The sequence below is a fragment of the Chionomys nivalis genome, chromosome 9 (genome assembly GCF_950005125.1).
Source record: "Chionomys nivalis chromosome 9, mChiNiv1.1, whole genome shotgun sequence".
NCBI classification, from domain to species: Eukaryota; Metazoa; Chordata; class Mammalia; order Rodentia; family Cricetidae; genus Chionomys; species Chionomys nivalis.
Genome location: NC_080094.1, coordinates 16,585,262 through 16,598,312, shown reverse-complemented (window position 1 = coordinate 16,598,312; position 13,051 = coordinate 16,585,262). Strand labels below are relative to the sequence as shown.

Genomic DNA, 13,051 nt, shown 5'->3' with positions numbered 1-13,051 from the left:
CACGAAACAGTTTTCCAAAGGAGGTGAACTTGTGCATTTCCCTCACCCCACCCTTGAGCCATTGACACTTTAGACAACAGGCTAGAGAGAATGCACTGAAATTTGAAACATTATTCTGGGTACTGTGGAAGGATAGGTTGAAGCAATAATAGTGAGAGAAGCTAGTGAGGAGACACACACATTACAGGTCTACCCTCCACCCTGGGAAGAGCCAAGGACAGTGAGACACCTGACCATCATAATGCAAAGATGTAGGCTTAGAAGAATTCATGGTTGATGGAGGTGGGTCTTGTATTTATCTGCTGCTTTCACTGGTTAATTAATAAAGAAAACTGCTTGCCCCTGATAGGACAGAAAATTAGGTAGGCGGAGTAGACTGAACAGAATGCTGGGAGAAAGAAGCCGAGTCAGGGAGAATCGCCATGATTCTCCCACTCCAGACAGATGCAAGTTAAGATCTTTCCTGGTAAGCCAGCTCGTGATGCTACACAGAATATTAGAAATGGGTTAGATCAATATGTAAGAGCTAGCCAATAAGAGGCTGGAACTAATGGGCCAGGCAGTGTTTAAAAGAATACAGTTTCCGTGTAATTATTTTGGGTAAAGCTAGCCGGGTGGCGGGAAGCAGCCCTGCCCTTCCTTCACAACAGTGGCGCCCAACAGAGTGGTGCCCAATGTTAAAAGAATACAATTTGTGTGTTGATATTTCTGGGCATAAGCTAGCCAGGCGGCCAGGAGCTGGGGCAGCAGGAACACAGCCTGCCGCTCCTATTACTACACATGGTGATAAATCCTCATGTGCTTGATAAAAAATAAGTGTGCCTGTCAATGATGTGGAGATTGGGAGTTGGTTGGCAGATAGACAATGATTTCTACATTGACTCTGAAAAAGCCCAGTGGATGTCCAAGGGTATATGATAGAGAGAGAGGCCTGAAGCAGAAGCCCCTCACCATCATGGGCCACTTCCATCTCCAGATCAGTATAACAGTCACCACTAGGTTATGTGGTGATGAAGACACAGAGGAAAACTAGTACAGGCAACATAGGGGCTGCATGCAAGGAACCATCACTGGGCCATTCTACTGGGCCTGGAATGTAGGAAGACCGTGCCAGGACATCACACTGGGAGTCATATTTGGGAGAATGTGGGGGTAAAAGTTTGACAGTGATAAGAATCTTGTAGACAAAGAAAAATGTCAACATATTTCATCTGGGGAAACTTAAGTTCAAAACCAGAGTATAGCAAAATCAGAAGTGGGAAAGTAGTATCTAAACCAGAGCCTCTATGGTTTGTTTGTTTTTTGATAGTCTTGCAAGATTGCTGAAAACTAGCATTTTGGGCTCTGGAATCACAGTCTGGATTTATTTCTACACTTATCCCAGCACCTTGGCCAACTTGTATAACCCTTTTGAACTCCACTTCCTATTTATAAAAACAAAACAACAGCATAATGGAAGCCTCAACAGATCCAGGCAATTATGACCATTAGAAGAGTGCCAATCAGAGCACCCAGGAGCCAAAGCAGGGAATGAAGAAACTGGGTCAGTGTGTGAGTGTCATTTGCAGAGTTGCTGGTAGCACTTTGATGACAATTTTGGAACGAGTTTGGTACAGTGTACAATGAATGTTCCTGTTGGCATCAGACATTCTGATTCCTTACATAGGTATATAGAACAAAGTCTGACTAGTCCCCATTAAACTTGGCGGCAACACAAAATGCACTCCATGTCTGATGTGGGAGTGTCATATATCACATTGGTTAAGTAATAAAGAAACTGCTTGGCCCTCATAGGTTAAAACATAGGTGGGTGGAGTAAACAGGACAGAATGCTGGGAGGAAGAGGAAGTGAGCTCAGACTCAACAGCTCTGCTCTCTGGAGCAGATGCCATGCTCCCCTCTCCCCAGCAGACGCAATAAAGCTCCAACCCAGGATGGACGTAGGCTAGAATCTTCCCGGTAAGCACACCTTGGGGTGCTACACACATGAATAGAAATGGGCTAAGCAGTGTTTAGAAGAATACAATGCGTGTGTTGTTATTTCGGGGCATAAGCTAGCTAGGCAGCCATGAGCCGGGCTGTGGGAAGAGGCCCGCAGCTCCCTACTACACATGTCTTTTGTTTTTGTGGGATTTTTGTTTAGTTTAGACATGTTTTTTTTTCTTGTTTTTGTTTGCTTGTTTTGATTCTCATTTTTGTGAGTTTTGTGGTAAGCAAGCCTGCCTTCAAGAACCTGCTTGGTTTCCTGTCCTGAGGGCTGTAACCTTTAAACTAAGCTGATTTTGGTTAAACTGTTCTTTATCACAGAGACTGAAAGGAAAGTATAACAAACTCCATTCTCAGACTTCAGGAAGCAAATTCCAAAGCAACGCGACACTGAACTACGTGAAATGTGGGAGCGTATGCATGGCCTAGAGGTTTTTACATGGGAGTGACCGATGACAGCTTCCACCATCAAGATGTTCCCAGTTAAGGCACAAAAACTTGGAATTTCTATCTTACTCTGCCCTGAAAGTACCCAGTGCTCTATGGTATCAGGCTAAGGGACAATGTAGGCCGCCTCTCAACCTCTTGCTTGCCTATTTCTTTGGAGGAGACAGTCTAAAGACTCCAAAATAAGAAAGTAAAGGGAAAAATGAACTCCAGACTGCAGAGAGGAGTGGGCACTGAGGGCTTCTCATTGTCGGGAGTTCAGGACATAAAGAGTATGTATTACTGCATAATGGCATAGTATGTGGCTTGGAGCATCTATTCTGGAACAGTCTGAAGTCTAGACATAACTGGTAGATCCCAAAGCAAAAGAGAAACTAAGGATGGATATTTTGCAGTGAGCATGGCTAAAACCATGCTGGAAATCAAGTGTGTCAGAGAAAGGCTCAGAGTTTAGAGTCTACTTTTCATGATGCCCAGATTATGCATTGGTCCACAATCAAAAATGAATGGTTAAGAGTGATTCAAAAATAATCCTAAATTTTAATTTCAGTGTTTTGGAAACCATAAAAAGTCTTATTTAAACCTCCACTGACATCACTATTTGACTTTTATCTCTAAAGACCCTCCTCTGCATTATAAAACAAGTACAAGGAAAAAATACAAAACATTCAACCAATTTTTTGTTAATTTTTTTCCTTCCTATTTCCCTTTCTTTCTATTTTCTTAAGTCATCTAAATGTAAATTAATTTCTCCATAAAGTCCTTCCTTTTATTCTTTGCACTTCAAGTACATTCTCTGTCTGCTTTCCCATTCTGTTACTAAAGAGAAACCCTAGCAAGAAGACAGATTTTTTTTTTTGAGAGTAAGAAAAAAAAATCAACAACCAAAACCTGTCACTGCATTCATGACCATGGAGGACAGGGGGATGGGCCCTGCCAAGTTCAAGCCAGTGAAGGAGACAGGTAAAGGCAAACAGGTATTTGCCCTCCAAGAACCCATGGACCCAGGAACTGGAGGTGAGAATGGGGCGCTAAAAGGATCCTGACCCAGGGATCCTGAGCTGCGTTGATTTATTCATTCATCATTCCAGTGGGTCCTTTACTCTAAATGTCTCCCTTCCAGGCTGCTATGGGTAGCATTTTGGCTAGCAGTCCATTAGTAACAGACTGGATTGAATTATGTCCCCATATTTATTCAACGGGCTGGAGTCAGAAGAATTCCACAGAAAGAATGAGTTCACTGTGGCCTTCATTGTCCTTGAGGCATCTCTAGACATGGGAAAACATGGTTAGGAGAAAGAAGCAGGCCTGTGCTAAATTTCTTTCTTCCCCCACCTTACCTTTCCTCTCCTCCTTCCCCCATCTCCTCTACTCCTTTTTAGCCCCCATACCCCCTTCACACCATCTGTGCATTCATTATTCCTATCAACCAGCAGAAACATGTCCATATACTGCATATGCAAGTGAAGATCAGCATCCCCAAAGCTGTGCATTGCCACAGGGTCTAAATTTTGCTTTGGGAGATGAAATGTTGATCATGTGATACCTGTTGGTTGTGTCTGACAGTTTTGCAGACATGAGAGGTGATAAAGATACCCCCGGGAGAGGTTAAGCCACACGGAAGGCTCAGTCCCGTGTACCCTCACTCTAGAAGTAGAAAACCATCCCTTTCCTCCCTCCCGGAAAATCACACATTTCAGAAATAGCTGCTGAGAAGGAAGTGAATTTTTTTTTTTCTCGCAAGCTCATAGTCGATGGTGACGTAGGTTAAGCCAGGCTTTAGAAAGAGCAAAATTGGAAGAACATATCTGACTTACAAATTGGTGGCAAAGAATCAGAAAATTTCACGATATTCAATTCCATTTAATTGGCTGCTTTTTCCATGTAGACAGTCCCAGGCTCACCTCTGCCTCTGCCACACCTGCAAGGCTAATAGACCTGTCTGTGACCTTATATGTACAATATGCTCACCACTCCCAGAGAACTCAAAGTGCATGTTCTGCTTCAAATAATAGTGGTTGATTGGCTAGTCCCCGGGACATACAGTATGGTCATGTTTAATCAAAGATAATGGGATTACAAGGAAGGGCTCCCTTTAGCTCTCTGAAGCCCCTGTATTCACACTGATAACATAAAATCTTCCTTTCACTCTAATTTTTTCCAATGAGAAAATTAATAACTGGTTGGGAACCTTAACTCTTATGCCATTTCATTGGTTACTTGAGAAGAGAAACAGTAGCATTAGATAAATAATATATATTATTATATATAAATTATATTATATATGTATATAAATAATATATATAAATAAAAGGCCAAGTCCCAGAAAGAAGATATCCTGGTAAGGAAGAAGACTGGCAGAATCGAAGCTTTTCCCATGAGAGAGAGATCAACAAGGACAACTGGTGGTTTCATGGATGAGAAAAGACTGTCTGCATACATAATGACAGCACTAGCATTTCTGAGTCATCAGTGACTAAAAATAAGGACATTGTTTTTCAATTTTTTTCCTCACTGGTACTCATGTGACTCCCTGAGTAGACCTAGTGGTGTCTTGGGGACATTTAGTTTCTTTATTCTGGTGGAAAACAAGTTACAAAGTGTCTTTCAACTTGAAGATGGGAGAAATTCCCTAATCCTTATCATTGCGGTTGTCCTGAACTTCACAGCTAACCAATCCCAGAGCTCCAGTGTCAGGTGTAACTTTAAGGACTAATTTTGTAAACTGCTGTTTGCATTCTGGAAAGGTGGGGTTGTAGCAGATGTTACTATATAATATGGCCGATGCATTCTTAGGTTTGGCTGGAAACTGGGAAGATGGAGGCTGTGACTGGAGTCCATCAGTGAAACTGGGAAATGAAGTTTGCCAATATGGTGAAAGGTAAAGGCCAAATAGAGATGCTCAGGGATCCACTTTTGAGTAATATTCAATGATCATTAATGATAATGCTTGCTCCTACCCATGCTTTGCATTTTTCTACCCCTTTCTTTGAATTCTTTGTATTATCTTCAAACCTGTGACTATATATTAAGCAGAGGATGAGTATGGGAGGTTGAACCTTGGTAATAAAGGGTACTGGTACCCTTGCTTTCATCACCAATGCGATTTACATACAACATAAGAAAACTGTATTAGTTGCCCATAGGTGCCCAGGGAAACATTCTGATAAAAGATAACACATGGTAATAACTGGTTGGGAAGATTTGTTGAGACATGGTAAATGAAGGAGTCTCAAGCAGTAGAATTTCTGGAGTCTCACTCCTTTGGAGGCTTTGAAGCAACAGGAGAGGCTGCTCTTGACTGGTGGATATTGGGGAAATGCAGGAAAGAAAAGGTGAAGCATCATTTTACTGTGTTTATCTGTGTTCCTGGAGCTCCCCAACAATCTTGAGGGTGTCACAAACCATCCACAGTAGTTGATTCCAAGAAGACTTGCTTCATCATAACCAGACTCCATGGCACAACAACTAAGCATCAGGAATCACTGACCACCTAAAAAGCTGGCCTTCTCAAAGACACTTGTCAAGGAGGCAACACATATCTCTCAAACAATCGCACAAGAAACTCAAGGATCCTATGGGAAAAGCACTACTGGACAGTAGTTGACAGAAAAACACCCCAGCCACATGCTAGTGCTAGGGTCATGGGGTCGGCAAGATCTTCCGGGCAGTGTCAAGACTCACCTCCTTTTGATGGTCAGCATCACACCCAGGAGAATGATGATGAACATGAGGAGGCCAGCGATCACACCTGCCATCTTCACCGTGTTGTCTACCTGCTTCTCTGGCTCCACAGTGTTAGAATTCTGGGTGGAAGCACCTTGGAAGGAAAACGGGAGGAGGAAGACATTAGAAAGGCTCACACGTGACCAGGCAATGGTGACAGTGAGAACAGTATTTATTTATTAAAGCTAACTATGTGCCAGGCACTGTGCTGAGAGCCCCTCTGAGAATTAATTCCTTAAGAGGTTGGGATTACTATGATGTCCTCTTCAAGGTGAAGAAACTGACATTCTAAAGCAAACAAAAGAGTTTCTCATACTTGCCATGTGAATAAAATAAGGTTTTATTCATTATGGTGCTTTGCTGTGAGAGTTCAATCTTTGGCTCACCAGTCAGTTCCTGGGTTCATAGAATTATGTTTCAGATTGTGTAATGGAAATAATAGGTTTATGTTAAAGTAACACAGTTAAAATTACTTGTTATCTAAGGAATCTTTTTGTTTTACTATTTTTTTTTATATAAGAAGCCAACAGTAGAGGAAAAAGTAGTGGATAAAAAGAAATTGCGTTGGGTTTAGAAAACATGATGAATTTCAATTTTGGCAATTATGTAATACTATATGCTAACTTTTTGACCCAGTCTCTCTCGTAAAGTATGAACTGACCACTTATGTCTTTAGACTGTGTGGGTGGTTCAGGGCTCTAACTTGGTCAATCACAAATAGTTCCAAAAACAGACATTGTTTTCCCAATTTTAGATATGGAAAAAAATACCAAAAAACAAAAGCAAAAAAAGAAGAAAACAACAAAAAACAAATGAAAGGCCTTGCTAGAAGTCACGTGGGTGATATTAATGTCAGGAACAATATCTCCCAGGTTGGTAACTTCAAACTTGGGCCTTAATGATGAGAAAGTTTGAATACATCTCCCGAAACCCCTTCCTCCTCATCCCCCATCTTCAAACAGCTGCTTTGCTTGCTCCATAGCAAAGTAAGTGAGCAAAGAGAGGCAGAGACCAGCCTCTTCATGAGTTTACTAAGGATGGAAGTCAATTTCCTGTCTCAGACATTCTGGAGAGTAGACCATGGGCTACCCGCATCCTAGGGTAATTTTCTCCTGCTGTCTTTATTTCCCCATTAGAATCACTTTTTTGGTTAGCAATTCAAAGTCAGAAGCACCTTTTCCCAAACTCATCTCTACTTTTCTGCAACATCAGCACCAGTTCATCCTTCGTCAGCCAATATACCCTCTGTGGCCTCCTGTGCCTCTGGCAGAGTTTCTTTTTCCACTAAATTCTGATAACACTTTATAACAGTTTGAGGATACCTCACGGTCTCTCATACCACAATGTACCGATATTATTAGTTGCTTGTTTTCACATCTGTCTTTTCCACTGGTCTGCAAGCTCCTCGCGGGTAGCATTACGCCTATTTCATCTTTGTTTCCTATGTTAGCACGGATCCTGACTCATAATAGGCGCTCACTAAATGTATGTGGTTTCTTGGTATTTGGCTAAAGGGATGATGTCTCTGCCCGCACACATTTATCCTCATGGAACCAAATTGAGTTTTCTCTTGCTTTTAGTCATGTATTCATAGAATTTAGCTGAGCACTGAATTGAAGGGTTGCTTTTCAACACAAAACTTCGAATCTGATTCCCCAAACTCCCTGCTGCTTAAGTGCAGGCCTCCAGCACATTGATACTTTTCAATTTTTTTTGTTTATGTGTGTAGAGTGCATATTCTCTCCAGGCACTTTCCCCAAATTGTAGTTAACTCTGGCAAGTTGGTTTACTTAGCTGAGTGCCCTTGGTGGGAATGGGAAGCCTTTAAGAGCAGGTGCTGTGTCCTTTTTATCGCTACAATGTCAGTGTTGACCAAAGGACTCCTCCTCACAGTCACTGTGAAGGTTGTGGGGACATAAAAATGAACAGGCAAGAATCACTTATTTATTAATTCAGTTATGTGTCTTTAGCTGCTGTGTGTCCAAGTGTTGGGTCCAAACTATATTCTCTGTAGGGTCAAAAAACATTTTCATAGAAGCGATTAAAGGTGAAATATTTTATTCATTACTTCTGCCAGATAAAGGCAAGACCAATTCATTCAACTTCAGGGTTGTCTGACAAGGTTCTGCCATTCTGCAGCACACTGACTTTCTGATGCATGTGGGGATAGCCATTGCATCTTTAGTCAGGGCAGTCTGATATTGCAGAGTGGGGGTTCTTCCGAGTAGTCCTAAACAGCCTCTATTTATGAGACTGAAGGTATGATTCCTAGGAAAAAGCTTGTCGATAAAACTAAGACCAAAGGAAAGAGAGCACCTCAGATCACAAGGCACCCAATGCTGACAGTTTTTAATTTCAGAATTAGAGCAATGGTTGGCTCTAGATCATGGCATCATTGGTGGAGTTATCTGTACTTAGTACCTGTTCTGGAGTGCAAGGCTGAAGTGCCCTGAGAGCCTCTTCCTATGTAATATCCGTGTTGTCACTAGTCTAATGAGATTCACACCCCACGCCTTAGGTATGGGGCAGGCATCTGGAGACATCGTGGTAAGCAAACACAGTCCCTGTCGTCAGAGAATTTGCACTCACTGGTATGTGTAACCCTGTGAGGACATACTTAATAAATCAATAATTGGTAATGGCAACTGTGGTTTGAAAGAAAAATGGCCCCCAAAGGGAGTAGCACTATTAGGAGGTGTGGCCTTGTTGGAGTAAGTGTGGTCCTCTTGGAGGAAGGAGGCAGGCTTTGAGGTCTCTTATATGCTCAAGTCATGCCTACTGAGACAGATGACTTCCTATTGCCTTCAAGTCAAGATGTAGGGATGTCAGCTACTTCTCCAGCATCAAGTTTGTCACTATTAGGAGGTGTGGACTTGTTGGAGTAGGTGTAGTTCTGTTGGAGGAATTGTGTCACTGTGGAGACAAGCTTTGAGGTCTCATATATGCTCAAATCATGTCCAATGAGACAGGCTACTTCCTGTTGCCTGCAAGTCAAGATGTAGGGATCTCAGCTGCATCTCCAGCACCATGTCTGCCTATAGGCCACCATATCACACCATGATGATAATGGACTAAACTTCTGAAACTGTAAGTCACCCCAATTAAATGCTTTTTTCTCCTTTTATAAGAGTTACCATGGTCATGGTGTCTCTTCACAGCAATAGAAATCCTAGCTAAGATAGCAGCTTTCAGCTTTGTTAAGGGTTTGCACAGAAGCACATGACTCCTTGGAAAGAGCATAACAGGGAAGTAAGTCACTTCTGGGAGGAAATGACCAGTCATTTCTGAACTCCAGGGTGCAGACAGGAGCAGTTAAGCAGATACCCTTGGTCAGGCTTTGCGAGTGGCAAGGAACCTAGTGTATGGCAGATATGTAGTGTTTAAGGGGTCAAAAGGTGAGAAAGAAGGTGAAGAAAGATGCTGGAGAGGGAAGCAGGAGCCAGTTCACACATGACACTGTAGGCTAAACAGACAGTCATCTAAACACTCATGTGCTCATGCATCAGATTTGTGCTTCCAGCACATCATCTCAGCGTCAACGTGGAGACAAAGTGGCTTGGAGAAATGAGTTTGGAGATTATCGTAAGCACATAGGTAGAAGATGATAGTCACAAAGACTCAAGAAATAGCAGTGGAGATTCGGAGATGCAATAAAAAGGATAATTACCTGAAATAAACACAGTGAAAACTGACGATAGATGGAGCAAGGGGAATAAAGGAGAACAAAATTACAAGGGTGGCCACAGGTTTTGGTTTGCGTGACATGGTGGATGATAGTGGGATTTATGGCTTCAAGAAACCGCACAAAAAGAAAACCTAGAATGAAACCCTGCTTGAGTTTAGAGTAATTTGATTGGGAAGGTAGGTGGCTGAAAGTGTGAATCTAGCACTCTGGGGGGAACTCTGAGCTGTAGAAGAAAGATAAATTCTTAAATATCCACAGACGGTATTTGTAGCATGAGAGTTAGTGAAATTGCCTAGGAAGGACATAACAAGTAAAAGAAGAAGCAGGCTTAGACAAGAGACTTGTAGCTCAGTGTCCAGGGAGTGGGCAGAGGCAGACAAACCTGCAGACAAAACATGAGCATCTAGGCAAGGAAAGCAAACCCAGCTGAGCATGGTGTCCTAGAATCAACAGAAGATGAATTTCCAGAAGAAAGGCATGACCAGCTGTGCCACGCTCTGTTTCCGGGCAAGGATCAGGGCCCATGCTCCAAGGTAAGTGAAGGTGTTAGTTAAGTGTTAGGAAACCTTTCCCCAAGACCAAGATGATTTTGATAGAAGCCCCTTCAGCGGTGACCAGGGCCAATCATTAGTATTTACCTGACGGCCACAGAGAAGCATCCAGATTCTGGGCAGTTGTGAAAAGTGACAGCCCAATAGTTTAGAAAAGTTCAGTGAGTTTAAGCCAGAGGTCTCAGAGCCGGAAGCATGGACTACATGGTGAGGTTATTAGGGGCAACTATGCTTTCCTGATCCATTCAGGCTCAGCTACGAATACAAGAATTTGCAGAAAACTCAACGTTCACTTAAGCATTCTCTAAGATAATTTTCAGGAGTTGCCAGGAACTTGCTTTCCTGCACATAAATGAATAGCATTGGCAATTCAAAGGTGACAGGCATATGGAGAGAACGACTAGAGAAGAAACAGGATTCCTATGTGACCCCAGAGGGATAAGAACATGGGAGGTACCAGTGACACTTCCACTGGAGGCAGAGTTATGTGCTCAGGGCTGGCACTGGAGATGCTTGGTGATCAGAATGAGAACTGAGTTCAGAGACACAGGGAAGCACGCAGGGCTGGCTTCTCATAGGACCACGAACCACAATGACCATCATTCCACACGTGCCACAACCAAGGCTGGTAAATCAAAGGCTGCCTACTTGACTCAATGCCCCAGCAATCCAAAGAGGGATATTCCAAGAGGTAGAACTGGTAGACTCCTCTAGAGAATTACTTAGCCTCAATTCCAGTCCCTGATAGACCCAGTCTCTGACTCTGATGACTTTTGTCTTTCAGTCCAGAATTGGGAGGAAGAAGAAAGGGAATTTGGTTACATCTTCTTCACCCTTGGCTTCCCCAGGACTCAACCTGAGCACAATCCAAGGAAATCAGAATTGGCAACGAGGCACCAGGTGATAAGTTATTAAATTAGCTAAGCTTTGAGACTCTCCTTGAGTCCCCTGTGTGATGCGCTCATCAAAAACAGTCTGGTGAACTCAGCTTACTAATTTTGCTGTGTCTAACACGAGGCTGCAGGACTGACCTTGAACCCCAGCCAGCTGTGCCCTCTAAACTCTGAGTACTCCCAAAGGCTATACTAGTTTTCTCAAAGCACCTGTCACTTGGCTTTTGCTTCCATGTGTTCGCCAAAGCTTAGAGAAGTGGTTCTCAACCTGTGGGTCTCGATGCCTTTGGGGCCAAACAGCTCTTTCATAGGCGTCACCTAAGACCATCGGAAAACACAGATATTTACATTACAGTTCATAACAGTAGCAAAACTACAGTTATGAAGGAGCAACACAAATAAACTTATGATGGGTGGTCCCCACAACATGAAGAACTGCATGAAAAGTCACATCCTTAGGAAGGTTGAGAACCACTGGCTTAGAGTCTTATCCCCTCCTAGCTTCAGTCCCCAGTCCAGACCTGACTTTCTCTTTCCTAGCTGTCTATCCTTAAATGTAGAAGCTCAGGACCTAAGATACATAGCTTCTTGGAGGCGTCTCCCCACCCTCAATTTTACATCCCTATGCGAGGCCAAGGGCCACATGTGTCTCCCTCCTACTTTCTGCAACATTACAAAGCAGCTATCTCATCCTGATCTTCCCCAAGGATTTCTAAGACCTCTATTGGCAAGGGCAGTGTTGGTGGATGCTCCTCTGTATTCATCAGAACTCTGATGAATCTTGTCTAACTAGACATTAAACAATCTGAGAGAGATACTCAGGGTAAGATAAACCAGGAGACTTGATATGTAGAAAGTAAATTAGCACTCAGGATACCAGCATCACCTAGGAACTTAATAAATTTTAGACTCACAGGCTCTGCCCCAGGACTATGGAAGTGGCAGTTACATATTGACAAAGTCTCCCCGTGGGTCAAGAGCAGGGCAAAGTTCACAGATCACTCACCTCATGCAGATGTATTAGTCATGATCAGAATGTTTCTATCTAGAGATCCAGTTCTTGATTTTTGGTCACCTAACATGTTATTGCAGAAGATGGGACATATTTGGTCTCTTTCATTTAAAAGGTCAGAGCATAGAAGGGACTGAGTAGATTAGGGAACCTTAGGATGAAATATTTCAATGTGGGGGAGCTACCCACTGGATCCTAACACTCTGTTTCTCTCATGCTATTATACAACCACCTCATCTCGATTTCAACCAGGAATTCCTTACTCAACAAGGGCCAAGCTCCAACACAAAGTAGTGACAACATGAAAATAGTTATCATTCCCTGTGGGGACACTTTGTGCTGTAACACATAAATCTTGTCTGAAGATCAGAGTGCGGAGCTAACCAATAGTAAGCCATAGAGGCAAGGCAGTGGTGGCACACATTTTTAATCCTAGAACCCAGGAGACAGAGGCAGAGAAATCTCTATGAGTTCAGGGCTACCCCTAGCTACAGAAGATTGAAGCAATCTAAAAGAGAAAAAGAGACAAGTGGTGGTGGCTCAAGTCTTTAATCCCATCACTAGGGAGGTGGAGACAGAAAGTGATATGGCTGGGCAGAGAGAGGAATTTAAGGCAGGAGGAGACCGGAGCTCAGAGTACAGTCTGAGGTTTCATAGGGACAGGAGCTTGCCTTTTCCATCTGAGGATTTCAGAGAGGTAAGAACTCTAGGGCTAGGTGCTCTGCTTCTCTGATCTTTAGGCTTCACTGTC

The 13,051-nt window shown here is 42.9% G+C and overlaps 1 protein-coding gene across 14 annotated transcripts in view; it reads right to left on the bottom strand.

Annotated features, from left to right (window-relative positions):
• Positions 1-13,051, bottom strand: part of Ptprt (protein tyrosine phosphatase receptor type T) — a 1,077,234-nt gene that overhangs the window by 174,065 nt on the left and 890,118 nt on the right. For all 14 annotated transcript variants that reach the window (XM_057780248.1, XM_057780255.1, XM_057780252.1 and 11 more), the window contains one exon: positions 6,118-6,253. In XM_057780248.1, the coding sequence (XP_057636231.1) occupies positions 6,118-6,253 (136 nt within the window). The remainder of the gene's footprint in view (positions 1-6,117; positions 6,254-13,051) is intronic.